A 14234-nucleotide genomic window follows, 5' to 3' on the forward strand; every position below is an offset into this window, starting at 1 on the left:
CAAATTCCCCTCAGTTATTAGCCTCCCTTTCCCCCTGTTAGCACCAACACTTAAAACCCTGCTGACTAGTGTAGGTTTTTTTTTGTTTTCTTACTTTCATGCCATCCACAGCAGTAGTAAAGTTACGCAGCAGGGGACTCCGGAGCACACATTTCATGTTAAAGTCCCGGAATGCCCATGTCCCACCCAGCTCATACCCACCCCTTTTTTTGGGCTCTCTCACTTGTGCGTGTACCAGGAGATACATGCGTAATCTGGAGGCTTTTAAAATCCACTCGGCACGTGCCAGCCAGACATTAGAGATGTGAATTGTGTCCTCGATCGTCTTAACGATCGATTTCGGCTGGGAGGGGGAGGGAATCGTATCGTCGCCGTTTGGGTGTTTAGAGTATCGTGAAAATCGTTAAAATCGTGAACCGGCACACTAAAACCCCCTAAAACCCACCCCCGACCCTTTAAATTAAATCCCCCACCCTCCCAAACCCCCCCCCCAAATGCCTTAAATTACCTGGGGGTCCAGCGGCGGTCCGTAGCTAAATCGGGGGAAGGGGGAGGGCAGGAAAACCGGCACACTAAAACACCCTAAAACCCACCCCCGACCCTTTAAATTAAATCCCCCACCCTCCCGAACCCCCCCCCCCCAAATGCCTTAAATTACCTGGGGGTCCAGCGGCGGTCCGTAGCTAAATCGGGGGAAGGGGAGGGCAGGAAAACCGGCACACTAAAACACCCTAAAACCCACCCCCGACCCTTTAAATTAAATCCCCCACCCTCCCGAAACCCCACAAATGCCTTAAATTACCTGGGGGTCCAGCGGCGGTCCGGAACGGTCTCCTGCAATTGAATCGTGTTGTCTTCAGCCGGCGCCATTCTGCGCCGCCATTTTGCAAAATGGCGTCGGCCATAGACCAACATGATTCGACTGCAGGTCGTTCCGGACCCCCGCTGGACTTTTGGCAAGTCTTGTGGGGGTCAGGAGGCCCCCCCAAGCTGGCCAAAAGTCCCTGGGGGTCCAGCGCGGGTCCGGGAGCGATCTCCTGCCGCGAATCGTTTTCCGTACGGAAAATGGCTCCGGCAGGAGATCGACTGCAGGAGGTCGTTCAGCCGGGGTCCGGAACCCCCACTGAACGACCTCCTGCAGTCGATCTCCTGCCGGCGCCATTTTCCGTACGGAAAACGATTCGCGGCAGGAGATCGCTCCCGGACCCCCGCTGGACCCCCAGGGACTTTTGGCCAGCTTGGGGGGGCCTCCTGACCCCCACAAGACTTGCCAAAAGTCCAGCGGGGGTCCGGAACGACCTCCTGCAGTCGAATCGTGTTGGTCTATGGCCGCCGCCATTTTGCGCCGCCATTTTGCAAAATGGCGGCGCAGAATGGCGCCGGCTGAAGACAACACGATTCAATTGCAGGAGGCCGTTCTGGACCGCCGCTGGACCCCCAGGTAATTTAAGGCATTTGGGGGGGGTTCGGGAGGGTGGGGGATTTAATTTAAAGGGTCGGGGGTGGGTTTTAGGGGGTTTTAGTGTGCCGGTTTTCCTGCCCTCCCCCTTCCCCCGATTTATGATTTTTTGACGATAAATCGGGGGAATTGGTATTGTATCGTGGCCCTGACGATTTAAAATATATCGGACGATATTTTAAATAGTCAAAAAACGATTCACATCCCTACCAGACATACCCGCGTATCTCCCAGTTTTGGTGTCCTCTGGGCTTTTAAAATTCATCTCTAAATGAGGACAATTAAGCTGACTTTGCAAATCAAACTGAATTACTCCACAATCTCTTAAATTGTTTTCTTTGGTATAAGGCAAAAGATTTGTTCGATTTGAAGAGAAACCAGAGATTCTCTCTAACTTGTTTTCAATATGATTCTGGCCACGGAGGCACCAGAAATCTCAGTTCAAAAAAAAAGAGCTACATTCATAAGGGCAACATACAAAATATATAGCAGCAATATCTTTTCATGCTTTAACACTGCAGGGCTTGCTCATGTCAAACCCACAGCTAGGCACTCTGTCCTCTGCATCAAAACTAAGCTGCTATTTCCTTCTTTAACCTTGGCAAGAGTAGTAACTTACCTAATATATATTAAATGATGGCAGAAAGACCAACTGCCCAGTTATTTCTGTCCACATCACCAGGAATAATAGCTGCCAGCCACAGAGGGTGACAACTTGTAAGATCACTCCCTCTTCATGACAATTTTTGTTCTCCTCCTTAGTACTCCTCCCATCTTGGGGGGGGAGGGAGTTACTATTCCCTATTTAGTCCAGATCCAGTATTCCTCTCTTCACATGTCAAACTACAAAGCTGCTGCCTGAACATTTAAGCCTCCTAGGTCCCCTATGTAGCCTGGCAGACAGATCCAGCTATATGAGCACCTTCACTGAGTACCATCTGACTGGTGTGCTACAAAGAGGTCCATATTCAAAATACATTTAGATGGATAACTTAAGTTATTCATTTAAATGGCAAAAATGGCATATTCAGCAACTTATCCAGCTAAATTCTAGTCGGATAAGTCTGGGGAACTTCGAGGATGGGTCGGAGGTGATTTGCGAAGGAATGGAAATATCGGCTAACTGTGGTTGTGCTGCTGATCCTGTCTTGAAGTTAGGCAGATAAACTTAACCAGCTAGCTTTAAGATAGCCAGGTATATTCAGCGGCACGGCTGCTAGACACGTTTTTCTGGCTAACTAGCCAAGCAACAAAGCAGCTAGACCTTAGTCTGTTTTCCTTAGTCAGCTTAACTCAGTGTTACTTAAAATTAACTTAAATAGACTGACATGCCCCTAATTATTGAAAACTTGCTGTGCCAATGAAAAGCTGCGGGAGAAGTGCAGTTTTCTATTCTGTGTTAGCCTATATTATTCCTGGGAAACAGACCTTAGAATTCAGAGTCATTTACCTTCCTCAAGAACTGACCCCCAAGGTAACTGGTAGCCAAACTGGTTAGATTCTTCCTGCTGCCCACTTTACATTTAATATAACCATATAGGTTGGCACCCTGCAGAACAACACCCATTATCACCACAGCCTGCAAGAAAAGAACAAACACATCATTACTCTACTCTATGAAAGGCCTTTAAAAATTGAAGAAGAACTAGAGTGGTTAACTTATTGCCTAAACAAGCAAATCAAAACGCAGTAAATACACAGATTCTCAAACCCTGCTTTTTTTTTTCTCCGTTTTAGCCATGTCACAATCCTATCTTGTTAAATGAAAAGATAGGTGAGAAATTTGCAGGAGTCTGCTTTGTACAGCAGGAAAAGTGTTAAGTTCACTGAATAACAAAGGGAGATTCTTTCCCACCCTACTAAGAGGCACGTGGTAACTTATTACATGTGAATATTCATGAATGTAAAATCTGTGGGTGCAGCACCTACTGTCTTACAATTTGCACTGGTTGGGACACCTGCTCTGCTGTACTCTCCTTTCCTGCAAATAGCATGAGGCGACATTTTACACAAAGACACCACTGGCAAGACTTTACAATGAACAACCTTTGGCCACCTGAGAAATGCAGGAAGTGCAACATAATCCTTTAACGCATCTCTTGTCAGGTATTATTGAGTGCAAATGTTCTGGAACAAAACACATTTTAAAAATTCTTCATTTTTCTTTTGAGCTGTCCCAGTTAAAAATATCAGAATGCTGGGTCTTAAATGATTGTTAAAACTGCTTTGTGATTTAGCAGGGCTGGTCCGGTGGTACAGCCATGCAGAAAACCTTGAATTCCAAGCTCCTGCTCTCTAGGAGAGTGTTTCCTGACCCTCTCTTGGAAGCAAACTTAAGCATTCAGATTTTCAGAATACCCATAATGAATATGCATGAGATAGATATGCATACACTGGAGAACTGGTGCATGCAAATCTCTCTCAAAATCTGACTGGATAGGTGTGCTTCCAGGAGAGGGTTGGGAAGCACTGCTCTAGACCAGCCAGGAATGCAAATACTGTGGAAGTGGTGTTCACAGTACCTACGGGACGGAGTCTCAGCCATCACTCAACAGTGACATCTAGAAGCCAGATTCAGGGCCTTTGGCTGAAACAGCTGGGCTCAGTTGGGAGATATTAAAATAATGGTTGGGGAGGAGGGTGGGAATGGGGGATAATTTTGGTGCAGAATCACAAGATGCAGTCTGAGAAATCAAAATGCTGGATTTCTTAAACATTTCATATTCTTCCAAACTCAGCATTTACGCCTTGCCCCAGAATTGTCCTGAAACTTACTAGCCATTTCACTTTAAATGAAATCAGGGCACTGAAGGCAAATATCACCCAGATAATAGGACATGTGATAAGCCCCAGCCAGAAGATCCGGGATTCAGCATCTGAAGCGGCTCTTTTCCCTTGTGCTGATGTCTAAAAAAAAAAAAAAAAAATGAATGTCAGATGAAAAAATAAAATTGTAATTTAGCTCTCCTTAGCCAATAAAAATGTAAGAGCATTAACACGTAGCAACTAGAACAAAAGTGGAGTGAATATTTAGGCTGGCACCTGGGAACTCACACTCTGGTTCTCTTCTTTCCATAACAATGTGAAACTCTACTTTAGCTATTAATAGTGATATTTATTCTCAAATATATTTTACAGTGGTGCATCCAAAAAAGAAGAAACTCAACCAGCTGCCAATCACTCTTACAAAGGAGACTTCATACTTCGAGGGCAAAAACATAAAAGTACCTTCAGTAGCACCAGTAAAGTTTCTAATGTTTGTTTATTCTTATTTTTCATATATATTCAATTAACTAATGAAAGATTTTAAGGAGATTTGTTAAAGCAACCAATGGACAAGCTGAGTTGTTTTATACAGTGACAGAATAAAAGATGTTTTAATTGAAGTATGTGCCTTAAGGTTTTTCACTAAGAAATTATCCAAATCCCCCAAAAAGGAAAAAAAAAATAGATAAACTGCTAAATTTTACTGTACCGGTAGGCTGAAAACAGGATATTGCATGACAATATATAATTTTGATTTTAAAGAGTAGCACATTTTACTACTTACCTTCCTAGCTTCATATATCCAGTGACTTTTCCCATCGTCATCTACCTGGTTCCACCAGCGAAGGCCAACCAATAATCTTCCAGTAATATTCTGCAAAAGAGTTCAAAACTAAGCTAGTATTAAACATAATCTGTTGTTTTTGTATGTTTGTCAACTCACTGCACACAACTACCACCTCTCCGGTTTTGCCTATGTTAACCCTGTATCTTATTTTTGGTTTGCGAAACTCATCAATGCCATCAAATTAAAATCTTATAAAAAGAAAAATAAACTTTTTTCAAGCCAAAGGAATCGTTTATTTATTAAATATTACATACTGCTTATCATTATTCCTAGGCAATTAGTTTTGTTATCAATGTAAATCTCCTGGGTCCAAAATTCAACATGGCTAGCTCAGTCATTTCTCCTTCTGAGGCAGATGAATAATTACAATTAGTTCTTGTTTTAGTAATAAAAGTATCACTCTTAAAACTGTCTTTTAAGCTCATGTATTGCAATTCCAATATTAAATACTTATATACCCAAGATCAGCCTCCTGGACCTCTCAAGAAAATAAAGATAAAGTTGAGGAAGCCATATACAGTTTCATGTAATTGAATATAAATATGCGGTTGTTAAACATTCATGATATACCGTATTCAACTGAGGATACATCTGCAATTATTTTTGTCTAGTTATGTACATAAAAGAACAAACCTGCATCTCAAAAATAAACACTCAACCAAATAAACCCTTAGCCAAATTCATAGCAAGAAAACCTGTCTCTGAAATCAAAAAGGAACATCACACGCAGTCTGATGTCTCTCTCCTACATACAGGCAATGAAAGCAGCAGAAAATGCATATGCAAGATAATCTGATTTAACACAAGTAGAAACACGAGTCTAAAATTCTTAACACAACAGAAACAGAATATGAGGGCAGGTAAGGACTGAAAAGGCCCATCTAGTCTGCTCAATTTCATTTCTGATGCAATGCCACAGGCCTCAGTTAATTTTGTTGTGGATAATAATTCTCTCTCATGAAGTCAACAAAATATGCTGAATATTCTGCAAAATGAAAGATTTCAATCTCAGATCTGGCAGGAGCTTTGTTTAGGAACAATCTGACAATTTTCTCATAATAAACTGAAGATTTTTGATGCAGATGCTTAATTACTGAATTGTGCTCTCCCATGGTTTTCAAACTTAATTTAAAATTACATAATTTAAATCTGTTGACTGGGAAAGCCAGATTATGTAAAACACCTTCTTTTCAGCCAGGTTCCAGCGACACTAGAAAACAAAGCTACTTGCCCCAAGGTCAAAGAATCAGAAACAAGTTTTCAACTCATGATGCATGGCTTCAATCGGAATCAAAGCCTGGTATTCAAATCACCATGCAAAAAAGTACTGCATGGAAAACTGTGCAAGAAAAAAAAAAAAAAAAGCAGTATAGAATTTAGTGTCCTCAACTAGAATCAATCAAAACATAGAAACATAGAAATGACGGCAGAAGACGACCAAACGGCCCATCCAGTCTGCCCAGCAAGCTACGCAGTTTATCCATTTTTTTTATTATCTTCCCCCCCCCCCCCCTTTTTTCTCCCTCCCACCCGTCACTATTGGCTTCCAGCACCCTCCGGCCCCAATTCCCTTCCACCCCTCCACCAATGCAGAGAGCAGCGCCGTATCCACATCCCAGTGAACATCCAGCTCAATCAGGGGTAGCAACCGCTGCAACAAGCGGCCACACCCCTGCCCCATACTCTTACCCACCTCTGTTTTGTTTGTTTGTTTGTTTTTTTTTGGAGATGGCAGCCCTCCATCCTTCCGCTCCGTGAAGGTGGAACACAAACCACTGGCCACTGGCATCCCGCTCCGTGAATGCCTCTGTGGCTACTGCCGCTCCGTGCAGTGTTTTGCTGCCTGAAGGTGGAACACCAACTACTGGCCACTGGCATTGCGCTCCGTGAATGCCTCTGTGGCTACTGCCGCTCCGTGCAGTGTTTGAATGCCTCCTCTATATTTACGCCCACTAGACTTGATGGATCCACAGTGTTTATCCCACGCTCCTTTGAAGTCTTTCACAGTTTTAGACTTCACCACTTCCTCCGGAAGGGCATTCCAAGCATCCACCACCCTTTCCGTGAAGAAATACTTCCTGACATTGGTTCTTAGTCTTCCTCCCTGGAGCCTCAGCTCGTGACCTCTGGTTCTACTGATTTTTTTCCGACAGAAAAGGTTTGTCGTTGTCTTTGGATCATTAAAGTTTTTCAAGTATCTGAAAGTCTGAATCATATCACCCCTGCTCCTCCTTTCCTCCAGGGTGTACATATTTAGATTCTTCAATCTCTCCTCGTATGTCATCCGATGAAGATCCTCCACCTTCTTGGTCACCCTTCTCTGTACCGCTTCCATCTTGTCTTTGTCTCTTTGTAGATACGGTCTTCAGAACTGAACACAGTACTCCAGGTGAGGCCTCACCAAGGACCTGTACAAGGGAATAATCACTTCCCTTTTCTTACTCGATATTCCTCTCTCTATGCAGCCCAGCATTCTTCTGGCTTTTGCTATCGCCTTGTCGCACTGTTTCGCAGACTTCATATCATTAGACACTATCACCCCAAGGTCCCTCTCCTGCTCCGTGCACATCAGCCTTTCCCCCCCCCCCCATCGAATACAGTTCATTCGGATTTCCACTCCCCATATGCATGACTTTGCACTTCTTGGCATTGAATCTCAGCTGCCATATCTTTGACCACTCTTCCAGTTTCCTTAAATCCCGTCTCATTCTCTCCACTCCTTCCGGCGTGTCCACTCTGTTGCAGATCTTAGTGTCATCCGCAAAAAGACAAACCTTACCTTCTATCCCGTCCGCAATGTCGCTCACAAAGATATTGAACAGGACCGGTCCCAAAACCGATCCTTGCGGTACACCACTTAAAACCGCTCTCTCTTCAGAGAAAGTTCCGTTAACCATCACACATTGTCTTCTGTCCGTCAACCAATTTGCAATCCAGGTCACCACCACTTAAGCAATTTAAAAACTTTTGGCAAACTTCATAAAACCAGCCTATCAATTATCAGACTGTAGCTCAAGAATATATTCACAAATCCCCTTACTGTTCATTTTTAAAAATGTATTTTTAAATGCCATGGAAAATACACAGAAATGTAATTTTTATTTATTTATTTTTTAATTGTTCCTTTTCATATGCCAACTGCATAATAATGTGAGTGCCCATTTTTACAAGCAGGCAAAATGAAACAAACAATTAGGACATGAATAATCTAAAATAGGTGGTGGCTAAGAATAAAAATAACAGGCTCTGATGGTAGAAACTTTGGGACATGGGACACAGGCTCTGATGGTGGGACATTCTTCTGATGACATGAAATCTTTCATCATTGACCTGGCATATCATGACATGTGTGGGTGTGATAGACATTATCAGCCAACATGTTTGAAATAGAGTTGGATAGGTAGCTTAAACAAATAGCCCCTAAGGAGATGAATTTGGATATTGAATGGAAGATTTATGATATCCTTTTATAAATATGATTGCAGAAGCTGCTGATTTTTTTGTGATTCGTTTTGAAAGGACTACAGTGGCTTTACAATAATCTAGGTCACACCATGCTGGATAAAAAATGGATTATAGTGCTATAACATGTCCTCTGTTGAAGCCAAGTGGAGATGTCTTATCAACTGAAATGGCTATATAGTGACTACTGAAAGTCTACATCCCCCTAGAAATTTTTTTTTTACAAAATTTGTGTTAGTATGTCACACTTGCATGCACGTAAATGAGGTGCTTCCCTATCAATATTCCATATTGCACACATTCAGGGCCAAACATGTTTTACTGGGGGACAAGGCATATATGTATCCAAAAACAAAACTGAAATCCAACTGGATAAGTCTTCACCTTCCCTCCTGAGTCAATATTTGGATGAAGCACCTTTGGCAGCTATTACACCTGTGAGTCTGTTTGAATAGGGGTTCACCAATTTTGCAAACTTAACTTTATCAATAGTATACCATTTTTCTTTACAAAAATGTTCAAACTCTGTCAAGTTCCTTGGGAAGTACTAATGATAGTGATCTTCAAGTCATGCCACAGATCTTCGACTAGATTGAGGTCAGGACTCAGAATGGATTATGCTAGGATATTTATCAATTTGTTCCTTAGCTACTCCAGTGGCTGCATGCTTCCAGTCGTCATGCTGAAATGTTAATCTCCATCCCAATTTCAGCTTTCTTGCATAAGGCAGCAGGTTTTCCTCAAGGACTTTTCTCCATTCATTGTCTCTTCTGTCCTGATAATTGCCTCAGTCCCTGCAGACAAGAAAAAGCCCCATAACATGATGCTCCCACCACTACGCTCTGCAGTATTCTTTGGAATGACGTGCTGTATTGGGTATGCACCAAATGTAACACTTTGCATTCTAGACAAAAAGTTCTTCCAGCAAAAACATTCTATTTTAGTTTTGTCAAATAACAAACCTTTTGCCACATGGTTACACAGTATCCCAAGTGTTCCTTTGTAGTATGTCAACAGGATTCAAGGTAGGCATTCTTGAGTAATGGCTTCCTTCTTGCCACCTTATCATACAGGCCAATTTGTGGAGTGCTTGGGATACTGTTGTCACATGCACACTTTCACCAGTCTTGGTCATGGAAGCCTGTAACTCTTTCAAAGTTGCCACTGGCCTCTTGGTTGCCTCCCTAATCTGTCTCTTCTTTCCTCGGTCATCTAGTTTGCAGAGTCGATCTAGGCAGAGTCTTCTTGGTGGTGTCAAACACCTTCCGCTTCTTAATAATCATCTTTCACAGTGCTCAAAATGAACTTCAAGGACTTTTCAATTCTTTTATATCCATCCCAGATCTATGCCTTTCCACAACTCCCAGAGTTCTTGGTGCTCATGGTTGAACCTTTGCTTTGAAATTCACTTAGATCTCTCCTTAGAGTAGAGTAGTGTAACTGCTGAATTTATCCTGAAATCATGTGAAACAGTACAATTTAACATAAGTGGGGCCAAACACTTGAACTGCTTTAGAAGTACATGGGGTGGATACTTATCTAACCAAGATATTCTATGTTTTTATTTCTACTTCATTTTCAAAAGGAATTCCGGAATATATTTTCACTTGGTAGTTCTGTTGTTACTGAAAATGCTTATTCTGTCTCAATTATATCTGTCCCAAAGGCTTGCTTGTATAAACCAAGTTTTGATTTTTTTCTTAAATTGTCTCATGTTCGTTTCTAATCTTAATTCTTTTGGTAAATTATTCCAAATTGTTGGTCCAGCCAACAATAGGACAAAAAACCCTCTCTCACGATTATTTTATTCTTCAGAATAATTTTTTATGTCAATGAACACTTGTCTTCCCACAATGTTCAATAACGCTTGGGTTTCATGGTCAGAAATGTAGCAGTTTCCTATTTAAAGTCCAATAAAACTGCAATATTGAGTTTGATATTCAAAAGCTATTTCGACAGATTACTGAAAATTTAACAATATAAATGGCTAACTGGCGATATAAAGATGCCCATTTTGGGCAAGAGAGGAGCAGATGAAAGTTGTGGAAAAATGGCGTTTTAAATCTAGCCCTGATGCAATGTGTTTATAGCAGCAAACATGGCCATGTCGGCATTTTGTTTGTCAAAGATAAGAAACAATATTCCTGCATTACTGGACTTTAAATAGAAAACTACGACGTTTCTGAGTATGAAACCCAAGCATAACTGAACATTGTGGGAAGACAAGCATTCACTGCCATAAGAAAATTTTTTTGAAGAATAAAATAATCTTGTGAAAGGTTTTTTTGTCCTATGATGGCAGCTTGCGTGTAAGCTCGATGCTAGAACTGCAGAAGTTTAAGTTTTCTGTAATGGCAGTCTGAGGTTTTCCCTTGCATAAGAAAAATTCTTCATGATGAATTGAGAGAACATACTTAGGGAGACAAATTCTTTATGCTTGGGATAAATAACAGAATAAAAATTGTTCCTATTAGTTTAAAAAACTAAAATACTAATAGAAAAATGATAAAAAATAAATTAAAATAATTTGGGGATTATTTTATAATAAATTTCACCAGTGTGCTCTGGGTACTTTTTTGGATTATTGATAACACTAGAGTGCTCTTTGTTGGCACTCCTTTATACTTACAACTAGAAAAGTGAAAAACAAAAAAGACCTAGTGGTAGTGAAACTTACAAGTTCAGGTGATAATTCACAATGGGGTAGATTTTATAAATTTGCGCACACGCGTACTTTTGTTTGCGCACCAGGCGCGAACAAGAGTACACGGGATTTCAATAGATACGCGCGTAGCCGCGCGTATCCATTAAAATCCGGGGTTGGCGCGCGCAAGGCTAGCCCCGTTCCCTCAGAGGCCGCTCCGAAATCGGAGCAGCCTCGGAGGGAACTTTTCTTCGGCCTCCCCCCACCTTCCCTTCCCTAACCCCCCCCCCCCCCGGCCCTATCTACACCCCCCCCCACCCTTGTTGAATAAGTTACGCCTGCTCGAGGCAGGCGTAACTTTGCGCGCACCGGGCCGGCTGCCACGCCATGTTCTGGTCCGGAGGCCGCGGCCACGCCCCCGATGACGCGCCGGCCGCATCACGCCCCTCGACACGCCCCCCCCCCCCCCGATGACGTGGTCGCGACATGCCCCCCGACATGCCCCCCCCCCCCCAGGAAAGCCCCGGGACTTACGCGCGTGCCGGAAGCCTATGCAAGATAGGCTCGGCGCGCACGGGGGGGGGTTTGGGATAGGTTTTCGGGGGTTACGCGCGTAACCCTCTGAAAATCTACCCCATTACTTTTTGTCTGACTACTACCTTCTTGTTCCAGTCTTTACTAGTAGTGGTCACTGTTCTTTAAAATGTTCAGATCATGGCATTCAGACTAATTGTAAATACTGAGAAAAAAATGTGCTTGTGCTCATTCACTGTGTGCAAATGTAAAAGATTAAGTTAGCCGCCCCCACACCAAATCCCAGCTACAGGAAAAGGAAAAACTTACCTTTACTGTCCAGAAGTCACACGACAGCAGCAAGATAATAGTTACCATGCACGCAATGAAGCTGCTGCTGAATAAGTCGCACAGAAAGTAGACAAGTATTGCACTGACTCGGAAGAACAGGTGGAAAAAGGAGGCCACAGGGTGTCTACAAATAAAGGACGGAAGCACCATGAATTCACTTCTAATAAACACATTTCAAAAGGTCTGAAGTCTTGGAAACAAGAGCACTGCAGTTAGTTGAAGAAAATGCATTAAAAAAAAAAAAAGATAGATGAAAAGACAGAGTCAGAAGTAGAAGTAGAACGGAGTCAAACTCATACTGCAGGAATCACAGTTCATGCTATAATATTCATAACCTGACTATTAATGACTGGATGAATCACTATTGGTCGTAAGGTTTTCAACTGGCTCCTATCTGGTCAGGCTGACTGTATAAACTGAGGAAGGTTGGTGGCTAGCAGGACCATTATACCTGTGCTCAATGCCTGCTGCAGGACTGACCCCCCCCCCCCCCCCCAAACACTTTCCTCGCAGTTGGAGAAGAATTAGGTCCATGGAGGAAGGGGAAGGACAGGGATGAAGGTGCTGGCCATTTTATTTGTGGGGCCAAGATGCCAGCTCTAATTGGTGTTTGCTTTTTTTTATTAAACTAATTTCCCTAATAAAGAACAGAACTTTACACCATTGATGTAGTGTGTCAAAACAGCTAACCTTAATCTTCAGTTTCAAACTGGAAATGCCCCTTTGATGCAAGACAAGCATCAACGCATCCAACAGTGACATGGGCACAACTCGTAGCTTTACTTTTGTTGTATCAGAAAAGTATACAATAAAAATAGGTCAAGCCAGAAAAGAGATACCATTACAGTGTACTGCACTAATACAAGACCCTCTAATTATAACCAATGGAGCTTCATGGATTCCTGGGTATTCATTCACCATGTTAACTGCTTGCCACAACATTAAAATTGTAAGAAAAAGAGCGACAAGACTTGCTCCTACAGAAAAAGCTGACAAGAGAGACTGCACAATTTTGACTTTTAACCTGCTAGTTAGAAGAATAACACCCTAGAGGATAACAAAAATAAATAGTCATTAGATAAGATGCACAGTACAAGTATTAAAAAAAAAAAATCAGATACCTTTGGACTAGTTTAGAAAATGCTACTATAAAAGAAAGATTACACACTGTACAAATTGAAAATCTAAGGATTTGGTCAGAGCATGGCATAACAGTGCTGTGATACCTGGAAACTCCAGGATTATTTGCCAGTCTACCTCTCCTTAGGTGCCATTTAAACAACTCACCCTTCATATTCAAGTTTAGATCAAAAGCACGCAAATTTTTCTTTGTAGTGCTATGTATAATCTCGGTAGCAAATGAATACATATATGCAAAGAGGGAGAGTGTAAAAATAAAGTTTCAATCATCAGCAATATATATAATTATAAAAATGTACCTAATATTGTGCTGGCCCCAAGACTCAGGCTGCAACAATCCAGACAAGCAGACTCACATACAAATCTGCTGTCCAATGATGCCAGCAGGAGGCGGGTGCATAAAGGAGGTGAGAAGCAGCCCAGGAAGGAGGGAAGATGGCTACCATTAGTGCAGTGACCCCTACTGGCAAAAGGTGGGGAGAACTTTAAGCCCTCCTGCCCAGCAAGCATGTGTGTGTTGCTTGGCCTTGCTAATTAGGGAGTGGAGGGAGTACAAAGAGGAGAAAATCAGGGGATAAGATGTAATTTAAAAAATATTTATTTATTTATTTATTTTTAGATTTTTATATACCGGTGTTCCTGTATTAAAATACAGATCACATCGGTTTACATTGAAACATAAAAATTACGCCAAGAGGCGGTACATATAACAAGGTTATAGAACTTGGAAAACATGGAAAACAGGTTCGAAAAATAACATTGAGAAAATTGTATAGTCTTTTGAGAAACCAAATCATAAAATAAGGCGTAATTGTCTAAGATAAATGTGATCTGCAGAAGGGATTGCGATGGTGAGAAAATCTTGATAGCTGGAGGTAAAAAATAATCAAAGTTCTGGAAAAGCTTGGCTAAAGAGCCAGGTTTTAATTTTCTTTTTGAAGGAAGCGAAGCAGATCTCAAGGCGGATGTCTGGCGGGAGCATGTTCCATTGGACGGGTCCTGCTAAAGAGATGGTACGTTTCTGATGTAAGGATATTGTTGAAGGAACATAG

General features: G+C 42.0%; 1 protein-coding gene and 1 long non-coding RNA gene across 5 annotated transcripts in view; one reads left to right on the plus strand and one right to left on the minus strand.

The window, feature by feature from the left end:
* Positions 1-4928, plus strand: part of LOC115090795 — a 59861-nt gene extending 54933 nt beyond the window's left edge. Inside the window, exon 3 of the long non-coding RNA XR_003856507.1 lies at positions 4598-4928. This is a non-coding gene — a long non-coding RNA (uncharacterized LOC115090795). The remainder of the gene's footprint in view (positions 1-4597) is intronic.
* LOC115090793 (Golgi apparatus membrane protein TVP23 homolog B-like) overlaps positions 1-14234 on the minus strand; it is a 44549-nt gene that overhangs the window by 10270 nt on the left and 20045 nt on the right. For 3 of the 4 annotated variants that reach the window (XM_029600306.1, XM_029600305.1, XM_029600302.1), the window contains exons 3-6: positions 12022-12166; positions 5010-5099; positions 4235-4366; positions 2910-3038 (exon numbers count right to left, since the gene is read on the minus strand). In XM_029600306.1, the coding sequence (XP_029456166.1) occupies positions 2910-3038; positions 4235-4366; positions 5010-5099; positions 12022-12166 (496 nt within the window). The remainder of the gene's footprint in view (positions 1-2909; positions 3039-4234; positions 4367-5009; positions 5100-12021; positions 12167-14234) is intronic. The other variant, XM_029600303.1, reaches the window with a different exon arrangement.

The sequence above is a fragment of the Rhinatrema bivittatum genome, chromosome 4 (assembly GCF_901001135.1).
Source record: "Rhinatrema bivittatum chromosome 4, aRhiBiv1.1, whole genome shotgun sequence".
NCBI classification, from domain to species: Eukaryota; Metazoa; Chordata; class Amphibia; order Gymnophiona; family Rhinatrematidae; genus Rhinatrema; species Rhinatrema bivittatum.